This window comes from Rhincodon typus, chromosome 10 (assembly GCF_021869965.1).
Source record: "Rhincodon typus isolate 14 chromosome 10, sRhiTyp1.1, whole genome shotgun sequence".
NCBI lineage: Eukaryota > Metazoa > Chordata > Chondrichthyes > Orectolobiformes > Rhincodontidae > Rhincodon > Rhincodon typus.
The window spans coordinates 21005553-21027778 of record NC_063341.1 but is presented as its reverse complement, the minus strand read 5'-3'; the positions used below and the strand labels follow the sequence as shown (position 1 = coordinate 21027778).

Below are 22226 nucleotides of genomic sequence, written 5' to 3'. Positions count from 1 at the left end.
ACACACACACACACACACACACACACACACACACACACACACAGGAACCAGAGATTCAGGAAGGTGTGTTGGGGAAGTGAAGGGGTTTTGAGCATTATCACAAGGAGGTGCTCAGTACTGTTCGGGAGAGGGGATCTTAACTGCACTGGTGTAGGGGGGGAGTGGGGTCTGAGTCGTGTTGGTGGAGGAGGGGGGTGGTCTGAGCCTTGTCAGTGTGGGACGGGTGGGGTCTGAGCTCCTGAATGGCCTTCTGAGGTGCCACTGTTAATAGTTCCACCAGGGCATGTTGCACATATCTTAAATCAACCTGTTGAGAAATATTGTGAGACATTTCCAGACTTAACCACCTGGCCCAAAGGCAGGGACACCACTACTGCCCTACAAGTGCCCTCTGGAATATTTTGTAGGTATTTTGAATTCAACCAGTTCAGAGAAGTTATGACACACCACTGGAATAAGTAGAACTTGAACCCAGGCCTCCCGGCTCAGATGTAGGGTCACTACCATTGCACCACAAGAGCCATCTGGGGACATTCTGTAAAGCAGCAGGGACCCATATTTCACCAGCTTGGACAGATTACCCACAATGAGTGCTGGAATTATCAGTGATTAATTTAGAATATTGAATGATTTTGGCGATCCTAAATAACAAGAGATATCAGTTTGAATTTGGATAAAGGCCCGCTTACAATTATCCCAATTTCTTTGAATTGCCATGGTGAAATGCAGTGTCCACCAACTGGGATCGAAGAAGTCACACCCATTGTGATTAGTGACTATTTATTCACCTGCCTTTCTGGAAAGCTGTTGGAAGAATTGAATGGCAAAGTGCTCAACAATAAAGCTGAAATGATTGTATTTCCAAATGTTTCACTTGTTGCTTGGTAACAGTTCATTGTTGTTTGACCTTTCTTTAAAGAAGTTGTCCCATTTTGATTCAATTTGCTCTGGTCTGACTGCAGCAATTTGTTAAAAGTCTTGCATTAGAACCTGTTTATTAAGCTGTCGAATAAAAGTAAAACACTGTGCATGCTGGAAATCTGAAAAAGACCGAGAAATGCTGGAGCAACTCGGTAGGTCTGGCAGTGTGTCGACAGAAACAGGGTTAACGTTTTGACTCCAATTTGAGTCAGACCCAAAGAGTCGAACCATACACAAAATGTTAACTCTGTTTTCCTGAATTTCTCCAGCATTGACTGTTCATTAAACTTCCATTCAAATCCAAATCTGTGCCATCCATCTCATCTACTTTAATATTGAGATCGTAGTTAACGTGCTGTTTGGAATTAGAAAAAAATCCCCATTGCAATAGCTGGCATCATACCTCGACCAATTAACATTCTTTTCTTTGTGTCAATATATTAAAATTTTAAACTTGTCAAAAAAAAGTTCTGTGTAACTGCAACGCATGATTGTGCAGGAGGTTGGAACAGTGTTTTCTGTAACAAATTAAATTTCATTTTTACAAATATCACTGGGTAATTCAAAGTTTTGGAAACATTTTAAAGATAATTTAAAAAAAACCTTCCCCCACCTTTCTGACTGCAATTCCATTGCATGAAGGTATAACATGGGAGACATGTATTTGCATAGTGCCTTTCACAACTTTAGACATTGTAAAGTCCTTTGCAGACAATTAACAACTTTTGGCAATGTAGATATGACATCTGTCCTGAATTATTTTGCCAATTTCATAGAATCATCACAGAATCCCTTGTGTGGAAGCAGGCCATTTGGCCCATCGAGTCCACATTGAGCTTCCGAAGAGCATCCCGCTCAAACCCACCCTGTCCCTGTAACCCTGCATTTCCCATGGCTAATCCACCCAGCCTGCACATCTCTGGATATTATGATCAATTTAGCATGGCCAGTCCACCTAACCTGCACATCTTTGGGTTGTGGGAGGAAACCGGAGCACCCAGAGAAAACCCACACAGACAGGGGGAGAATGTGCAAACTCCACACAAACGCTCGCCTGAGGGTGGAATCAAACGCAGGTCCCTGGCGCTGTGAGGCAGCAGTCACCGTGAGTAAAAGTTCCCCACATATAAAATAAAGTATGATGGCCCATCACCTAAGCAGCTAAAATATCCCACTTTTTAATTCTTGCATACGATGATGATGTATTCTACATGATCTTAGCTGTATTCCTTGGCATAAAGTCATAGAGATGTACAGCCTGGAAACAGAGCCTTCGGTCCAACTTGACCATGCCGACCAGATATCCTAAATAAATCTAGTCCCATTTGCTAGCATTTGGACCATGTCCCTCTAAACCCTTCCTATTCATGAACCCATCCAGATGTCTTTTAAATGTTGTAATCATACCAGCCTCCACCACTTCCTGTAGCAACTCATTCCATATATGTACCACCCCCTGCATGAAAAAGTTGCCCCTTAGGTTCCTTTTATATTTTTCACCTCTCACCTTAAGCCTATGCCCTCTAGTTTTGGACTCCCCCACCCCAGGGAAAAGACCTTGCCTATTTACCCTAGCCATGCCTCTCATGATTTTATAAACCTCTATAAAGTCAGACCTCAGCCTCTGACGCTCCAGGGAAAATAGCCCCAGCCCATTCAGCCTCTCCCTATAGCTAAAACCCTCAGTCTTTTGTCATTTTCAGACTCCTAACACTCAGGATAAGCCTATAGCTCTTCTTTGCCTTAAGTTTATGGAACCAGTGATTTTAAGGAGTTAGAGGGAGTAAAATGGAAGAGATTAACTATATCTTGATAATATGTTAATCGCTCTGCCACACTTTGAATCAATGAATCTCTGCTTGTGCTATTCCCAAATGTATACGGAAATTGCCCAATGTTAATTTGACTCTGATTGTTGCTTTCCTTTTTATTTGATCGCTGCCACATTTTGAGACAGTTCAGGTAAAATATGGAGGCATTTATTTCAGTTTGTTACAGTTATGCTAGCAGAACATGATTAATTTGTAAATTTTACTGCAGTGATTGCTAACACTTTTCTTTACTTCTCAGACACTACCAGATGCATTACAACAAATGACATATATACAAGCATGGCAGATCCACAGAACTGGCTTGGAAATTATTCCTCGATTTATTGGAAAATTTGATAATATTCTTGTACTGGATTTGTCACGCAATTCAGTCAGGGAGATTCCCAAGGAAATAGGTTTGTATAAGTGAATTTTAGACACTTATGGTGAGTAGGACTATTCTCTTTTATTATATGTAATACTACCTTACTAAAATATAACTGTATTTATCTCCAGTAAATAAATCTAGATTATTTCACATTCTATCTTAGAATCATTAATCTTAGAAACTTGCAGCACAGACAGAGGCCAATTGGCTCATCGTGTCTATGCTGACATTTTGAAAGAGCAGTCGTACTTTATCCCACAGCTCCACTTCTTGGTCTGTCACCTTGTCACTATCCTTAAGTACTTGTCCAACTTCTTTTTGAAATTAATTAACAAATCAGCTTCCATCATCTTTTCAGATACAGCAGTCCAAAACATGATAACTCTGAGTGAAATAAAATCTCTTAATCTCCCCTCTAGATTTTTCATGAATGATTTGAGTTATTGACTTTCTCACTGAAGGGGAATAGTTTTGTTCTGTCTACTCCTGTCCCAATATCCTGAAAATCCTTTAAAGTTTTAACAAAGATTTATAGCTCGGATTGTGGGTGAGGTTGTTGACTTACTTGCCGAGCTGGCTTGTTCTCGTTCTCACTTAGTAACCCTGCAGCCCAATGGTATCAATGTGGATTTCACAAGCTTCAAAATCTCCCCTCCCCCTACCGCATCCCAAAACCAGCCCAGCTCGTCCCCGCCTCCCTGACCTGTTCTTCCTCCCCCCACCTCAAGCTGCACCCCCATTTCCTACCTACTAACCTCATCCCGCACCCTTGAACTGTCCGTCCTCCAGGGACTGACCTATCTCCTCCCTAACTCCCCACCTACACTCACCTTTACTGGCTCCATCCCCGCCTCTTTGACCTGTCTGTTTCCTCTCCACCTATCTTCTCCTCTATCCATCTTCTATCCGCCTCCCCCTCTCTCCCTATTTATTTCAGAACCCCCTTCCCCTCCCCCATTTCTGATGAAGGGTCTAGGCCCGAAACGTCAGCTTTCCTGCTCCTATGATGCTGCTTGGCTTGCTGTGTTCATCCAGCTCCACACCTTGTTATCTCAGATTTTCCAGCATCTGCAGTTCCTACTACCACTGTAACACATCACAGAAGTATTACATTTGTCTAACTTACTCATGTGACTAGAACATTGATTGCATAATCTCCAGTGTTGTACTGAGGAAGTTATGTGCAGAGAGAGGCTAGAAACAGCTGTTAATTCTATTTATTACAAAGGTGATTTAAAACCCTGTCATACATTAACTTCACTCTCTTTGTAATCAGCAACTAGAAATTAGGTCAAGTTTTATTTGCCACTACTGTTAAGTCAGAGACAAACAAAGACAGGATATGAACTGAAACCAATCTCTAAACCCCTGTGTTACTGGCATGGACTGGACCCATTCTGAAGAATGGTCACCAAACCCGAAATCTGCTTTGTCTCCACTGACGCTGCCAGCCCTGCTGAGTTTTCTAACAATTTCTGTTTTTGTTCCTGCACAATAGCTAACAACTGATGTTATCAAAGGCAATGTCTCAGGCACTAGTATCTCATATTTTTTAGCATGCTTTCAAAACTACAATTTTGAAACAAATATAAGCTGAATGATTTGAAACTCCTTTGCACGGAGTGGCTGCTATTTTAATTTCCAGTACCATTTATCCAGGTTAGAGACCTAGCTGAAGGAAAGTGAAAATGAAAGTTTACAAATATGATCTGTGAAAGGTTAGATTGGGAAAAGTTTTCTTCTTTTAGGCTTTCTTATTCTCCAGACAGACCCCAGAGCAGTCACTGTTTATCTATAGATTGTAGTCACTGGGAAATGCAAGAATTCCAGCCAGTGCCCAAGAGCTTGTCCTTGATTTCAACATCCATTTTTATGATACAAGTGCCAGAGCTGACTTTACTCATATTAGCAAGAATCTTGAGGATATGATAACATTGCAATTATATAAATAGAACGTACACAGTTGTTTTTGAGAAATGCTAAATGTAATTAATTAATTTTACGTTGAAATATTCTCTTCCACCTCCTAGAATTTTCTCTCTCCAGTCCTGGATTGGATTCAATAGAATTGCCAGCTATTCTAAGTGAACTTTTTTATGTGTGAACCTTGCTAATAAACACTGGCATGTTATTGCACTGTGGGAATATTACAACCATGGCTGGTGCTTCCACTCATCCAATTTACACATACATTCTAACATGGGTTTTTAGTTATTTTATTTTTAAAAATCTCCCTTCTTGAAAACTGACACATGCACACAACCTTCAAGTCTAGGAGTGAACATAACAAACTCTGCGGAGTGTTGTCTTAAAAGTATTTTGACCAAGTAACAATTAATTCAGGAAAAAATAATTATTTCAATTGTCTCAAGTATTGGTTTGCAGTTGAAGTCACTTCCCACAAAAGTTGTTGGCACTGGGATTTCTTTCTGGACCAGTTTTGGATGTTCGAATATACCTTTTCTGGAAACAGTGCTAGTTCATTCCACATTCTGTTTTGGGAAACTCCCCCTTATATTGGTATGGTCTTTGAGTGAGTTTCCAACTCTCAAATTTTGAGAGGGGTTCTATGGAAAAAGAGAGAGGGGAAAAGGCTGTTGCTCCAGGCCAAGTTTCTCTCTAATTCTCTCTTCCTCTTTCTCTTTAAATCTAATCTCTTTTCATCCATTAACTGGGTCATGTTACTTCTTTCTGAAAGTGTTGCAGATCTGGTATTTCTATCCAAGCAGCTTGGTCCTTGCAAATACAGTCTTAGTCAAACTGCATGGAAACAGAGCCTTCGGCCCACCTTGTCCATGTCGACCAGGCTTCCTAAACTGAACCAGTCCCATTTGCCTGTATTTGGCCCATATTCCTGTAAACCTTAATGCAGAAGCAAATTACAGCAGATGCTGGAATCTCTACTGAAAACAAAAAATGCTAAAAATCACAGGTCAAAAGCATCTGTGGAGAGAGACCAAGCTAACGTTTTGCGTCTACGTGACTCCAAATCTTTCCTACCGATGTACCTAAGCAAATGTCTTTTAAATGTTGTAATTGTACCCACCTCTACTATCTCCTCTGGCAACGTGTTCCATACATGCACCACCCTCTTCGTGAAAATGTTGCCCCTCAGGTCCCTTTTAAATCTTTCCTCTCTCATCTTAAACCTATGCCCTCTAGTTTTGGACTCCCCTACCCTGGGAAAAATATTTTAGCTATTTACCTTATCTATGTCCGTTATGACTTTATAAATGTGACATTGGTGCTGCTTGTAACTGGTGTGTTTTGCTTTGCAGTGTTCTAAAATCTTCCAAGGTGTGTTCAGTTAATGATATCGTAAATATTTTGGTAATACACATTCATAACCCAGAGAAAGGAACAGAATACTGCAGCCACATATTTGACAGCTTTGAACATAATTAAATTGCTCGGTCAAATTAAAATGCTTCTTTTAGTAGTTAAAAATAAATAATCCTTACTAAGTCAGCAATTTATTCTAAACTCCTATATTAATTTGTGATTAAAGTCAAGTTATTGACCTAGTAAGGAAAGTGACTGAGTGGCAGGAGACAAAGTGTATCAATAATAGGTAGGTGCCGTAATTGAGAGGATGTGACTGGTGCTGTCTTTCAAGGATTTGTGTTGATGGCTGAAGTATTCACTATTTATTTACAACTTGGATAATGGGGTAGAAAGCCACATGTTCAAGTTTTCCAACGATACAATCATAGGCTGCATTATGAACAAGCTGGAAAGAAGTATAAAATGATGAAATATTAGATGAAATATTTGAGCAAACCTGTGACAAATTCATTTCAGTATGGGCAAATGTGAGGTCACCCACTTTGGACCTATAAAGGACACAACAAGGTACTTTCTAAATGATGAAAAGCTAGAAATGGTAATGGTCCATACACAGATCATCAAAATGTTGTGAATAGTTACAGAGAATGACGAAATTACAAAAAAGACAGTTAGAGTGCTGGCATTTATATCTGAAGAAGTCAAATTCAAGGAGGTAAAAATAATGCTCCAACTGTACAAAGTCCTGGTTAGGTCATATCTGGATTACTGTAAGCAATAAACTACCATTTTTTTGGAGGCATATATTTATATTGGTCTGAGAGGGGAAGGAGGGTGCGTGTTCAAGTATAGAGTTTTATTTTTTTCACAGGATGTAGGAGTCGTTGATCAAGCCAGTATTTAATGCCTAACCTTATTGGGCTTGATAAGGTACTGGTGAGCCACTACAATTTATTTAGCGTAGGTACATCCTACAGTGCTGTTAAGAGTGGTGTCCTAAGACTTTGATCCAAGCAATAGTACCCAGACTTCAAGGGTTAAATTTCAAGATCAAGCAAATTAGTGTTGTATTGCTTGGAACTTAGCAGATGTTTTAAAAATTACCTGATTAAATTTTCAAGTGAAATTAAGAATAGATTGGGAAACACGAATGGAGGAAGACCAGGACTAGGGGGCATTTGAACCAGGCTGTTCAAGATCGAAAGTAGGCAATATGTTTACAAAGGGTGGCTGAAGTTTGGAACTCCCTTCACCAATTGTTCATTTTAAATTTGAGATTGATAAATATTTGTCCACTAAAAGCTATTAAGAGATACGGAGCAAATAAGGATACGAAGAATTGGGTTGCAAATCAGCCATTATCTCCTGAGTGGCAGAACAGGCTTTAAAGGTGATGGCCTATTGATGTCTCTATGTTCCAACAACCTGAGGGTCTATCCTAAAAACAGTGTAAATGGTTTTCGTGTTTTCCTGCATTATACCAGTCACTGCATTTCAAAGATAGTTAACTGGTTATAAAGCATTTTGGAACGCTTGACGTCATGAAAGGAACCATGTAAATGAATATTATTTCAAACCAAACCACAATGTTTTGAAGATTTTTTGTAAATTAAAAGTTCTAGGGTGAGATTTTCCAGATTGGATTTTGCAATATTTTGTCATATAAGAAATTAAGTGCTATTCAGCTGCAAAATCTGAACAAATAAATTATATAATGTTATGTTGCTTAATGATAACATAATAGATTAATATTGGTGACAGAAGCTGACCGTCACACCTTCACCTTCCTCCCCCTGCAGGACAATTGACCAAATTGCGAGAGCTATATATCAGTTACAACAGATTGCGTGATGTGCCTGAGGAGCTTGGTGACTGCAAAAATCTGGAGAAACTAGATCTTGCTGTGAACAGGGATCTCTGTGATTTACCTGAACAGGCACGTGTATAAAATTTTAACCAGTTTCTTGAGTTGGGGAAATATATTTCCAGAAGATTCTCAATGTTGTTTAAATACGTTCACACAGTGAAGTACAAGGGTCTGTGCAATGTAGCATCAGGTTCAGATTATGGACAACTGGAATTTGTATCTGAGATCTAAGACCTATGATGAAAAATGCAATATGGTTGTCATTCATATTGTTATCTTGCCTCACCCCATTATAGTGAAGCTATCTCTAGAGGGGTTGGTCTCACATCCTGAGGATTATGTCGAGCATCTAGTATAAATCCTGTGCAACATTAAATGTCCTGGGTACTTTAGAATTTTGATTTTAAAGGAATCTCAATGTATTTGAAATGATGCATCTTCCAGGAAAAGAATTCAGGATACGCATGAGCAAGTGTGCACTTAGTTTTCTCCTGGCCAGGTAGTATACATGGTAAATGAAGTCTCACAGCTGTTGTGCTTGTCTAGCATAAATGTATCTTTGCATTGGATACAATGGAAATATGATGGAAATACAAATGGAAAACATTGACAACACTCAACCAGTGTCAGTGTACAGAAGGTGGGGTTGAGTTGACATGAAATGCTAACCTCTTCACAAATTTGACGTCTTCCTTGGAATGATTAAAAATTTTAAAAGTTTACTATGTCCTTATTTCAACCGTTGCAAGGATTACCACAAGCTGCAATGGAGTTCTAGATGGATGAGTTGAACCAAATCCAAACTGGACAGTTCTATTGATAGAGTGATTGGATCTCTGAAGCAGCTCTGTGTAATACAAATGATATTTAGATAATCAATCTCAGGATAAATATTTGGCTTGTTTCTGCTATCTTTTCTGTATATTTGGAACTGTGCTTTATAAGTTAGCCTTTCAATCATATTCTTTTTATGCTCATCCTTTTTTCTTGGTTATTTAGTCATCTTTTTGTGACACTGACTACTTACAACACAGTCATCTGTAGGGTCTAGGCCCGAAACGTCAGCCTTTCTGCTCCGATGATGCTGCTTGGCCTGCTGTGTTCATCCAGCTCTGCACCTTGTCATCTGAAGGGGCATCTTTGTTAATGGAAACTTCAGGGTTAATGTACAATCATGCAGCTTAGAATGAACATTGATTACAAGCCTCTTATGAAGGATTTAAATGTAAACACATCTACACCACTGTCAACAGTTAAAAAATAGTTACATCTTTCAAAATTATTTTAAATGTTTGCAAATGTCATAAATATTTTATGTGAAGCCCATACGCATGGTTGCTCAATTGTTATGTTGCTGCATTACTTAGATTGTGAAATTTAAATAATTCCATGGACCTGAATTAGAAAGTAATCATGAAAATCACTGGTAATAGATATAACACAGTGTGGAGCTGGAGGAACACAGCAGGCCAGGCAGCATCAGAGGAGCAGGAAAGCTGACGTTTTGGGTCAGGACGCTTCTTCAGAAAATCACTGGACTGCATTCTCACGCCATTTGTTTTATTCTTTTATTGTATGTGAGCTTTGCTGGCAAGGCTACCGTTTGTTGCCCATCCCTAATTGCCCTCGAATAGGTAGAGCAAATCCCCTCTTGAATTACTGCAGTCCATATGCTAATAATTACAATGATCGGAGATGGGAATCTGCCACTCCTAATGATTCTGTTCTCAGAAATTTAGTTCCACACTTGCCTGTATTGACAATTAATTAACTGGATTGGCCAATTAGAATTTCTTTTGATGGATGCCTTCAGATTGATATGAATATTTGAGTGCAGCAGTATCAGAAGAATGATTTCTGAATGATTTCAGATTTTTTAATTATTCTCATATGACTTGTTAACGAGACTGCACTTTTATGTTTAAATTCTTACGTTCTAATGTGATTTTCCCATTTTAAGTGTTTTAATGTGTAACTTAAAATTCATCTATTATTTTAAAAAATTGTTAAATATTTAAATTAAGTCAGATAAATTGAAGCTTGTTTAACTTTTTAACATGAATTTATTATGGTATTGCAGCAGCTTTCAGTTGGCAGATTTTGTAAACGTGGCTTCATGTACTGCACTAAGTGATCTGTCCTTTTTAGTTGCACCAGGGAACACCATAGGGCCCTGCTGAGTACACACAGTGAGGGATACCTCCTCTCTTTAAAATTGAAATTCTTGCCCAGCTGCTGTATTAGGTAGGTTTGTACCTTAATTATTGGTCAAGGACAAATGCTGTTGTGTTCCTGCTGACTGCAAAATCTGGATCACTGGTTTACCAGTGTACACCATATTTAAATAATGTATTGAAACAATTGCTCAATAACTTTGGTGGAGGACTGAATTTGTTTAATTGCAAACTATTTTCTCTTTTGTAGCTTTCTCATCTACAAAGGCTGTACCATCTTGACCTGTCCATGAACTGTTTCACTATCTTCCCTTCAGCTATTCTCAATATGCACGCACTGGAATGGTTAGATATGGGCAGTAACAAACTGAAGGAACTGCCGGAAGATATAGCCAGGTAATAAACAGGATTCTGAGAAGTCGTTTGTTGATTTTCTGTTCTTCCAAATACTTGAAATTTAAACACTGAAAGCCTTGTAGCATCACAATCTCTTTACAAGTATATTTATTGTGGTTAATATGTACATTTAACTCAGCTATTTCTGCCAATGTGTTGATGAAAATAATTATCACTTTTTTAACATCTTCAGTTTCTCTAAGTGCTGAGGATATGCGCACATCTTTTATATTAAAAATAACCCGATGAAATCTTAACAAAAAACATAAAGACTTTATATCTGTCTGGACCCGTAGGGTTCCATAGGACTTTACCTAGGCATATGCTGGAAAATTCCTTAATGATGCATCAAACATATTTAATTATAAAAGTAGCCAAATGATGTAAATGGTCTGTTTGGTGTTATAATTATTCGTGTAATGTATGAAGACATTCACTTTGTTTTATTTCATGTGTTTCATTATCAAGTCAGAATTCTTTGCCCTGAATTTTATTTATTTGACTTTTATTGAAAATAAAAGGAAAATGCTGTCAATAACACTTGACCCCACAAGGCAGAGAAGAACAATGTCAAGCTACAAATGTTCAACTATATGTAGTTACATTTCAGTGCTATACATGGTCTTTTTTGACTTCTTAAAAATCTTTGATTGTCAACCTGTGAAAGCTTATAGCATACATTCCTCAAATTTGGCTGCCCTTAAAAATTTGTCACCACCCTTTCCCTTGCAAGCTGTGATCCTTACTAATGAAACAACCACAGAGAACAAGAACAAAGAACAATATAGCACAAGAACAGGCCCTCTAAGCCCGCACCGCCACATTTTGCCCTTCCATACTAAAACTGTCTTCACTTACAGGATCCGTATCCCTCTATTCCCTTCCTGTTCATGTATTCGTCCCGGTGCTTCTTGATTGCTGCTATTGTTTCTGCTTCCACCCCCTCTGGCAATGCGTTCCAGGCACTCACCACCTTTTGCGTGAAAAACTTGCCTCACACATCTCTTTTAAACTCTCCTCCCACTTTGCACCTTGGACCTGTGTCCCCTAGTAATTGACTCCTTCATCCTGGGAAAAATCCTCATACTTTTCACTGTATCCATGCCATTCACAATCTTATAAACTTCTATTAGGTTGTCCCTCAACCTCCTGCATTCCAGTGAAAACAAACCCAGGCAACATTCTTCTAGTAATGTGGTGATCAGAACTGTACACAATATTCCAAGTGTGGCCTAACTACAGTTCTATAAAGCTGTCTATCCCTATACTCAATGCCCCTTCCAATGAAGGCAAGCATGCCATAAGCCTTTTTTTACTACTTTATCTACCTGCGTTACCACCTTCAGTGATCTGTGGACTTGCAAACCCAGATCCCATTGCATATCAATACTCCTAAGGGTTCTGCCATTCACTGTATCACTTCCAGCTGTTCTTGACCTCCCAAAATGCACCACCTCACCATTGTCCGGATTAAACTCTTACATTTTTCTGCCTATGCCTCTAACTGATCTATATCCTGTAGTATCCTCTGACAATCCTCCCCACTATCCGCAACTCAAACAATCTTTGTATCATCTTACTAATTAGACCAACTATGTTTTCCTCCACATCATTTATGTAGACCATAAATAGCAGAGGTCCTAGCACTGATCCCAGTGGAACACCACTAGTCACAACCCTCCATTCCGAAAAGTATCCTTCCACCGCTACCCTCTGTCTCCTATGACTAAGTCAGTTGTGTATCCATCTTGCCAGCTCACCTCTGATACCATGTGACTTCACCTTTTGTACCAGTCTGCCATGAGGGACCTTGTCAAAGGCTTTACTGAAATCCATGTAGACAACATCAACTGCTTTTCCCGCATCAACCATCTTCGTCACCTCAAAAAAACTTGATCAAGTTTTTGCATAAAACCCTGTGCCACAGATTCTATCCTAGAAAAGGCTTAGGTCAAACAAAGTTGTGTCATTGTATCAAAATCCTTCTCCATTTTCTTTGCTGAAATACTGTATCTCACAGGTGGGGAGGTGATGTGTAGAATAGGTGGGAAACTTTAACCTACACTACCTTCTGTCCAAAACCACTCAAACCTCAGTGTATGAGCTTCGGTATGCAAATGATGCTTATGTGAGCACTAACTCAGATACTGCACTTTTTCTAACGCGTATGAGAAAATAAACCTTTCACTAAAAGTTCAGAAAAATAAGTTCCTCTTCCAACCAGCTCCTATAGCGTAGCTCTTGCCTTCAAGTAAAACTTTGCCATTTATCTTCACGGACCTTTTCCTATATGTCGCTTCTTGAAGAAAGCAGTCATAGGTGATGAAATTTACGATCACCTCCCAATGCACCAGCTCATCCTTAGGCCAAGTGAAGAGAACTAAACCCAAAACTAAAGTCGTGGTTTAATAGGGAACAGTGATCCTCATTCTCCTGTATGCTTCAGAGACTTGGATGATCTAGAGGATTATCAGTGGAGCCTTTGCAAGACCTGAGGCAAGACAGTTGGTCCAACAGCAATTTTCTCCCCCCAGTTCATGTGTTGAGGTGCTAATCATTCAAAACCAGCTGCACTGGTGGAACATATAGGTCATATGCTCAACATGTTACTCCTGAAGCAACTGCCCTACTGTAACTTGGTCACAGCAGGAAACTGCCAGGAAGACAGCAGTAACACTTTAGGGAAGTCCTCAAAGCATCCCTGATGAGGTCAAACATCCCTGACAACTCAAGGGAGTCCTTGATTGGCGAATGCCCAGAATGGAGGAGGTTGGCTTGAGCAGGCATCAAGCACATCAAGAGACTTGTTTGGGAGTATGCAGAGGGCAAGTCACAGCATCAGAAACAACATACAAACTCCAAAAATCTCATCTGTCCAACTTTTCATGCACGACCTGTCTTATATGTGTTAGAGTCTGAAGAACACATTGGACTTATCTGTCACCTCAGGACCCATTGAAAAGGAAAGGATGTCATCCATGACTTGAAAGGACTTCCGAAGAAGAGTCTAAGAGGACTCATTTCTCTCATAGTAAATCCTACAATGTTACTGCAACAGATTATATGAAAGGTTTAATGTGATAATGTCATAGACCTACAATTACTAACACCTTCATACAGTCATAGAGTCATAGAGCTGTACAGCATGGAAACAGACCCTTTGATCCAACTCGTCCATGCTGACCAGATATCCTAAATTCATCTAGTCCCATTTTTCAGCATTTGGCCCATATCCCTCTAAACCTTTCCTATTCATGAACCCACCCAAATGTCTTTTAAATGTTTCATTGTACCAGCCTCCACCACTTCCTCTGGCAGCTCATTCCGTACACACCACCCTCTTGTGTAAAAGTTGCCCCCGTGGTCTCTTTTTAAATCTTTCCCCTCTCACATTAAACCTATGCCCTATAGTTTTGGACTCCCCCAGCCTGGGGCAAAGACCTTGGCTATTCACCTGATCCATGCCCCTCATGATTTTATATATCACAATGATACAATGTCACCCCTCAGCCCTGGATGCACTAGGGAAAATAGCCCCAGCCTATTTAGCCTTTCCCTATAGCTCAAAACCTCCAACCCTAGCAACATCCTTTTAAATCTTTTCTGAACTCTTCCAAGGTTTCACAACATCCTTCCTAAGACAGGGAGACCAGAATTGGATGCAGTATTCCAATAGTGGCCTAACAAATGTTCTGTAGAGCCGTGACATGACCTCCCAACTCGTGTACTCAATGCATTGACCAATAAAGGCATACCAAAAGCCTTCTTCACTATCCAGTCTACCTGGGACTCCACTTTTTCTAGGAACTATGAACTTGCACTCTTTGTTCAGCAACTCTCCCCAGGACCTTATTATTAAGTGAATAAATCTTGCCCTGATTTGCCTTTCCAAAATGCAGCACCTCACATTTAACTAAATTAAACTCCCATTTGCCACTCCTCGGCCCCCTGGCCCATCTGATCAAGGTCCCGCTATACTCTGAGGTAACCTTCTTCACTATCCTCTACATCTCCAATTTTGGTGTCATCTGCAAACTTACTAACCATACCTCCTACGTTCACATCCAAGTCATTTATATAAATGACAAAAAGCAGTGGACCCATCACGGATCCTTGTGGCACATCGCTGGTCACTGGCCTCCAGTCTGAAAAGCAACCCTCCATCACCAACCTCTGTCTTCTACTTTTGAGTCAGTTCTGTATCCGAGTGGCTAGTTCTCCCTGTATTCCACGTGATCGAACCTTGCTAACCAGTCTACCATGAGGAACCTTGTTGAACGCCTTACTGAAGTGCATACAGATTGCATCCAACGCTCTGTCCTCATCAATCCTCTTTGTTACTTCTTCAAAAATCTCGATCAAATTAATGAGATACGATTCCCCATGCTTAAATCCATGTTGACTATCCCTAATCAGTCCTTGCCTTTCCAAATACACGTAAATTCTGTCTCTCCAACAACTTGCCCACAACTGATGTCAGACTCACTGGTCTACAGTTCCCTGGCTTTTCCTTACCACCTTTAGTGGTACCACATTAGCCAACCTTCACTCTTCCGGCTTCACCTGTGGCTATCAATGATAAAAATATCTCAGCAAGGGGCCCAGCAATCACTTCCCTAGCTTCCCACAGAGTTCTAGGGTACAACTGATCAGGTCCTGGGGATTTATCCAACTTTATACGTTTTAAAATGTTCAGCACCTCTTCTTCCATAATATAGTCATTTTTCAAGGTTTCTCTATTTATTTCCCAAGTTCTCTAGCTTTCATATCCTTCTCCACAGTAAACACTGATGCAAAAATACTCATTTAGTATCTCCCCCATCTCCTGCGGTTTTCCACATAAGGGGCCCTATTCTCTCTCTTGCTATTATTTTGTCATTTAATGTATTGTAGAATCTTTTTGGATTCTCCTTAACTCTATTTACCAAAGCTATCTCATGTCCCCTTTTTCCAAAATGCACAACTACAGAATTTTGAATGACTATAATAATGGCCATTATGTGGTGTATGAAAGAGAACATGTTTCCAAATTATATATTAAAGTACATGTGGAACACAAAAGAGAATAGTTCTTGTATTTGGTTCTTTCTGAGAAGGACTACCATAACCTCTCTGTAAAGCCCATCTCTTCAGCAGCCAAAATTAATCAGTTTGAGATGAATCTTCTACTTTTTGAAATGTCTGAAAAAAGTCTCCCTCAGACAGAAGTGTATAGGAATAACTCACAGTATGTGACATCTAAGGAAAAGAAGACATTTTGAGGTAGACAGCGAGAGAAAGGGATGAGGGGGGGTGAGCTGAGGCGAAGATAGAGGTTTGTGACAGAAGTTAGTTTTCACCCTATTCCAGAATTGAAATATGTGAGTCCACTGTGATTGAGCCACAAAATTAGAAAAAATGAAGTGTTAGACTGGCAGAAAAAATTCCCAATTTTAAGTTTTTATACAATAAGACATTAAATAACAATTCAGATTAAGTGTTGCATAGGAGTAGCAATTTTATCTTCCACAGAAGACTCCTGTCAATGATAGGGATAACTATTTTTCTAAATTATGAAGGGAAAATATTCCCTCAAACTATAGAGTGTTGCTGTCCTTATAACTGAGTATCTACAATAGGTGAGTGCAAATATATTTACTTTGGAAAAATGGCGATGGAGAATTAGATGAAGATTTTGAAAACATCTCTGTACAATATCAAAGTAGATCAGACAGTATTTCAAAGAGCATAAACATATTTATTAATAGTTTTGCTGTTTTTAATTTTTTCCCTGACAGAAAAACACTATTTATATTTAGTTTCCTAGGAAGAAAAGTGGATGAGCCATAATTTGCTGTCAAAATAACAGTGTGACTAACAGTGTAATTTATGTGAAAGAGGTACAGCACATTCAAGCTAGACACCATTAATGTTAAATAACCAGCAAACCGTTCAGCCGTAAACATTAGTGAAAAATGAGAACTTTGTTCATGCATTCCCGTTAGATAAACCGGTCATTCATCTTAATTATATGCACGACATGTAAAGAGGATATGTAGGAAGTGTTCAAACAGTTACTGTAATTCATTATAAATGAAAAGCTCTATAAGTATTTCTTCATGCAAGACATGATAGTATTTTTGGCTATTCACATTCAGAGGCATCACAGCTGAGAATCACCCTAGCATCACATGGTATTCTTACAAGTGCACATTTAATACATGTCATTGTATTTGTGATCAGAAGTAGAAAATATAACTGATTAGGGCTCAGATAATCAATACCTTGACAAGGATCAGTTAAATTTGTTTAGCAGAAACCAAATCTTGAATCTGGATTTTTAAAGTGGTATCTTATCCAGCTACTGGCTGAGTAAACTTGCTTAAACATCAGGAAAGCTACAGTTTTGGATTTCTTAAGGTTGTGGTAGTTGGGAAGGGGTGTATGTGCAGTGAAGGGAAAATATTCTCTTGAACTGTATAGAATTGCTATCTGTGTAAGTGAACATCTAAAACAGTCGCGTGCAAATGTGATATTTAGTTTGGAAAAATATGACAATAGATAGATGAAAATTTTCAAAACATGTCTGCACAATATCAAAGTAGATCAGACAGTATTTCAATCAGCATAAATGTAATTTTTTTTATCTTCTTCCCCTTACAGAATGGAAAACCTACACACAATTTGGCTACAGAGGAATGAAATCACTCACTTGCCAGAAGCCATCAGTAAATTGAAAAATCTCAGTACTCTAGTTTTAACTTGTAACAAGCTACAGAAAATCCCAATTTGTATGGAAGAAATGATCAACTTACGGTAATGAAGCAGTGGAAACTAGTCATTCCATATGCATTTAGTGACTAGCATTTTTCTGCTATTCAATTTTAACTGGAGGGAAATTGCTGATTAGTCATTGAAGCAGAAAACAGTAGGTTCTTCACAAGGTCAATCATGTGAATTAAGGGAACCTTGGAAAAATTGCGTACTGCATGTATAATTTTCTAATTAATTTCTTGTATTGTCTTGGGGGTGAAACCCAGCAGGTCTTCGAGATTTTAAATACCATTATTTCCCCTCCATTATTATTTCAAACTTATAATATTTAAACCATCAAGTTTCTCCCCTGAATTATTTTTATATTGCATCTGTTTCTACAATTAAGCAAAGTACTCATTAAGAAGTCTACCATTTACTTATTGTCTATTTATGGTCTTATCTGCATCTGTCAATAATAGATAATTTACCTTTCTTATGCAAATTTAATAAACCTAACAACAAAAGTTATATTAATGTCCCTTGTTAAGCTGTTCATGTTACCTTTTTGAACCACTTATTACTTCATTTAGAAACATAGAAAATAAGGACAGGAGTAGGCCATTCAGTCCTTAGAGCCCGCTCAACCTTTCAGCACGATCATGGCTCATCATCCAGCTCAGTGCCCCTTTCCTGCTTTCCTCCCAATATCCTCTGATCCCTTTAGCCCCAAGTGCCACATCGAACACCCCTCTTGAAATCATACATATTCAAGATGCACCCAGTTTAGTGCATTAGTTAAAAATAGATGACCTGACTCTAGATACTGAGTCAGAAGGGAAGGTCAGCTGTTTGCTTTAAAAAAAATATTTTTAAAAAATCAGTCTTTGTTCGACTTTGTGTTAGCCATAGCTTAGTTGGTAGCACTCTTGTCTTGGAGTCAGAAAGTTCACTCTGGGACGTGAACACAAAAATTAAGGCGGATACATATTTTGTAACCAACCTATTCAGAGCTATTATTACATACCTCTGGAGCAAGTGGGACTTGAAGCCAGGCCTCCTGCCTCAGAGGCAGAGACACTACCACCGTGCCACAAGACCCCTTAAGTTAAGGCTGATACACCTAACGTGTGCATTACAACCAGGTGAGGTGGGGTGAACCAGCTCTCTTTTTCTGAAACCCCCATGGTTGGCTGCATCAAAGATTTGTAATTTTAGCACATATCTATAATCATACTTCAATTAAGATGCAGTTTGCTAGTTCAACAATAAAGGAGCCAACTACAAGGTTTTCTTGAGTGAATTTAAAAGAGAATTTTAATGCTTACTAACCCTAAGGAAAAATAATAAATCCAAGTATAAAATTCAGAAGTGAAATGCCTAGTGCAAAAAGGAAGACCAAGACTATAAAGTTTAGAAAATCCTTAAGAGTCCTTGGTGTTAGGTTTGATAGCTTAGTTGATGACTTGTATCCTCAGCAGTAGCAACATTTATTACTTTTTTTGAGTTCTTGATAAATGATTTTCTTTACTTCTGTGATTGTTAAGAATTTTTTATAATTGATCTGACATGGTGATGTATTTGAAAGGTTTGTGAATCTGAGGGATAACCCTCTTCAGCTTCAAGTAACTCTACCCCAATGTGAAAATTCAGAGGAAGAGGAAGACCGTGAACTGTTTGGGATAGAATTCATGCAAGCCTACATTCAAGAATTAAAAAATAGTGAGTAAAAGTACCTTTTATTTTCAATTTATATTTATTTTGTAATAAACACAAGTGAACATATTTTTAACAAATCAGCCCATGTTATGTTGCATCAAGAAAATCAGCATAGGAAGAGGCTGGTGATAGATTTTCAAATATTTACTTTACTGCATATGAAAAATTTGGAGATTAATGTTTACAGACAGTGTATATTATACTGAAATCAGTTACACAGTGAAACACTGCTAAAATTCTACACACATCAACATTATTCAGGTAACCCTGACATTAAAAGTGAGGAAGACACAATAAATTTACCAGACTGTTGTGAGGATATCCATGGTAGTACTCAAAATTTAAGTGCCTGAGGAATAAAATTGACTTACCTGTAGAAGTCCCCAGCATTACAGACGTCAGTCTACATGCAATTCAGTTGACTCTACATAATATCAAGAAATGGCTGAAGGCAGAAGATGCTGCAGACTACATTGTTGCCATAGTACTGAAGACTTGTGCTATAGAACTTGCTGCGTCCCTAGCCATGCTATTCCAGTGCGGCTACAAGAGCGGCACCTACCTGGACCTTCTTTCCATTATAAGATCAGAAGTAGGGCTCTTGTGGCATTGGTAGTGTCCTTACTTCTAAGTCAGGAGACCCAGGTAGAAGTCCCACCTGTCAGGTGTGTAATAACATCTCTGAACAGGTTTATTAGAAAATATCAATAAGGTCAGAAATGGGGATGTGCTATTAACAGCAAACAATGTTTAGCACCGTTTAAGAATTCTTAAATACTTAAGTAGACCATCAACATCCTCCTTGGGTAAGTGGGCAAGGGTTACCTTTGACCGAAACTGGATTTGAATAGTCATATTAATATTTTACCTACAGGAGCAGGTCAGTGATAGGAATTCTGCAGCATTTAAGTCACTTCTTGACTCCCCAAAGCCTGTTGAACATCTACAAGGCACAAATCAGGAGTGGGATGGAATACTCTCTACTTGCCTGCAAAGTGCAGCTTCAACAACATACAAACTTTAAAACCATCCTGGACAATGCAGCCCACTTGGTTGGCACAACATCCTCAAAACATTCACTCCCTCCACCATCAATGCTCAGTAGCAGGCATGTGTTCTACCTTCAAGATGCAGTGTAGCAATTCACTAGGCTCCTTAGACAGCACCTTCCAATTCAATGACCACTAGTATCTAAAATGACTGAGGTCACCTTTACGTTCCCCTCTAAGTCACTCACCATTCTGATTTGGAACCACATCACTGTTCCTTCAGTTTCACTGGGTCAAAATGCTGCAACTCCATAATAGCACTGTGTGTACACCTACACCAAATGGACTTCAGCGGTTCAAGAAGACAACTGACCACCAACCTTTCATGGGCAACTGGGAGGTGTAATAAATGCTGGCCTAACCATCGAAGCCTTATCCCCCTGAAAAAATTAAAAGTCTAGCTGGATTAATTAGGACCTTTTTTTAACAACTGTGCTAGTATATCACTAGTGACAGTTTAATTTTAGAAGAATTATATGACTGACCTACATGGTTTTGTGACTCAGCGCTTACTAATAAAAGATAGGACATTGACTTGGTTTGAGGTTACAATGGAAATCATTCATGAAAAAAAATTGCTTTAAGACTTGTACAACTTGTAACAATGTTGTAAATAATGTGGTAGAGGATAAAGGAAATGTCTCCTTACGGTACATAAGCAAATGAATTGTCTACAAAGTAGCATATCACAAATCAATGAAACAATAAAAGTTATTTATTTTGTCTTTCAGGCAAAACTAAAACTTATACCTCAGAACTGTCTGTAACAATTGAGGCTGAAATATCCTACTGAAATGAAATTGCCCTGTGTTATAAATCAAATACTGGATTAAAAGACCACAACTCACTGCTAAGTATATATATATATAAACTTGAGTGGATTCTTCAATATTGTTGTGAAATTATGAAAGGACCTCCTTTGTGTGAAATGAGATTTAAGACACCAAATAAATGAAATCACATTGCTGAAAGTTATTCTTGATGGTGCAGTATAATACAAATGTACCACAAAACAAAGAGAATCCAAGAAGAATGAATGACCGGCCAATAAGTGTAACTCACTGCGTAATAGATAATGGTATGAGGAATGTTTCAGCAAAATTTGTTTAACAGTTTACCAATATCAATCTGTTGAAAGTCACTTCTTACTGAATCTTTGGAACAGGAACAGCTGTGAGCAGGACATTTTCTAGAGAGATGCTGGGACTAGTGTAATACTGCAAAACTGAATCAAATCCTTGCTGCTTCAAGTAGTAGATCCGTCCTTGGTCTATCAGCCGCTTGCAAAGATGACCCAAATGTTCTCTGTCTTCTACAGTCAGTGTCCTGATAAGGAATTAAAATAAATAAGATGGAACAGTTGAAAAATAACATACTTTTATCGTGCAGTTGAAGTGGGATTACTTGTCTTCATACTCAATGCATTAGGCAATATCACATAAACAAAATGATGTATGGCACGGGTTTTGAACCTTTTGTTGTCTGTGATACTTGCTGGCAGAGAACCTTCCTTTCACAGCTGAGATATCTATTCAGGTAACTGGTCTTCTGTTCTATTTTAATTTTTAACAAGTTCGTTCGTGAGATTTGGATGTCATGCTAGCAAGACCAGCATTGATTCTTAAAGAATTCAATTAAAAGATTTTGTACCCAGAAACCCTTAAAAAATACAGGCATGGACTTCTTCAGCATTTGAGAAATTGCGAATGGTTTACAATATTGTGCAGATTTCAGCAAATCTATCACAAACTTCTGCTCTCATAATGCAGAGAAAGTAATTAATGAAACTGCTAAGATAGTTGGGCCTAGGAGACTACCATGAGGAATTCTTGCAGCTATTTCTTGAGGCTGCTATGATTGTTTTCAAACTACTAAACGATCCTT

The 22226-nt window shown here is 38.7% G+C and overlaps 2 protein-coding genes across 3 annotated transcripts in view; one reads left to right on the top strand and one right to left on the bottom strand.

Moving 5' to 3' along the window:
- Positions 1-21186, top strand: part of lrrc39 (leucine rich repeat containing 39) — a 24613-nt gene extending 3427 nt beyond the window's left edge. The window contains exons 2-7 of the mRNA XM_020530262.2: positions 2992-3148; positions 8205-8341; positions 10697-10842; positions 17485-17637; positions 19163-19296; positions 21074-21186. Of these exons, the coding sequence (XP_020385851.1) occupies positions 2992-3148; positions 8205-8341; positions 10697-10842; positions 17485-17637; positions 19163-19296; positions 21074-21135 (789 nt within the window). The 3' untranslated portion in view covers positions 21136-21186. The remainder of the gene's footprint in view (positions 1-2991; positions 3149-8204; positions 8342-10696; positions 10843-17484; positions 17638-19162; positions 19297-21073) is intronic.
- Positions 19312-22226, bottom strand: part of trmt13 (tRNA methyltransferase 13 homolog) — a 147569-nt gene continuing 144654 nt past the window's right edge. For both annotated transcript variants that reach the window (XM_048602477.1, XM_020530260.2), the window contains one exon: positions 19312-21668. In XM_048602477.1, the coding sequence (XP_048458434.1) occupies positions 21488-21668 (181 nt within the window). In that variant the 3' untranslated portion in view covers positions 19312-21487. The remainder of the gene's footprint in view (positions 21669-22226) is intronic.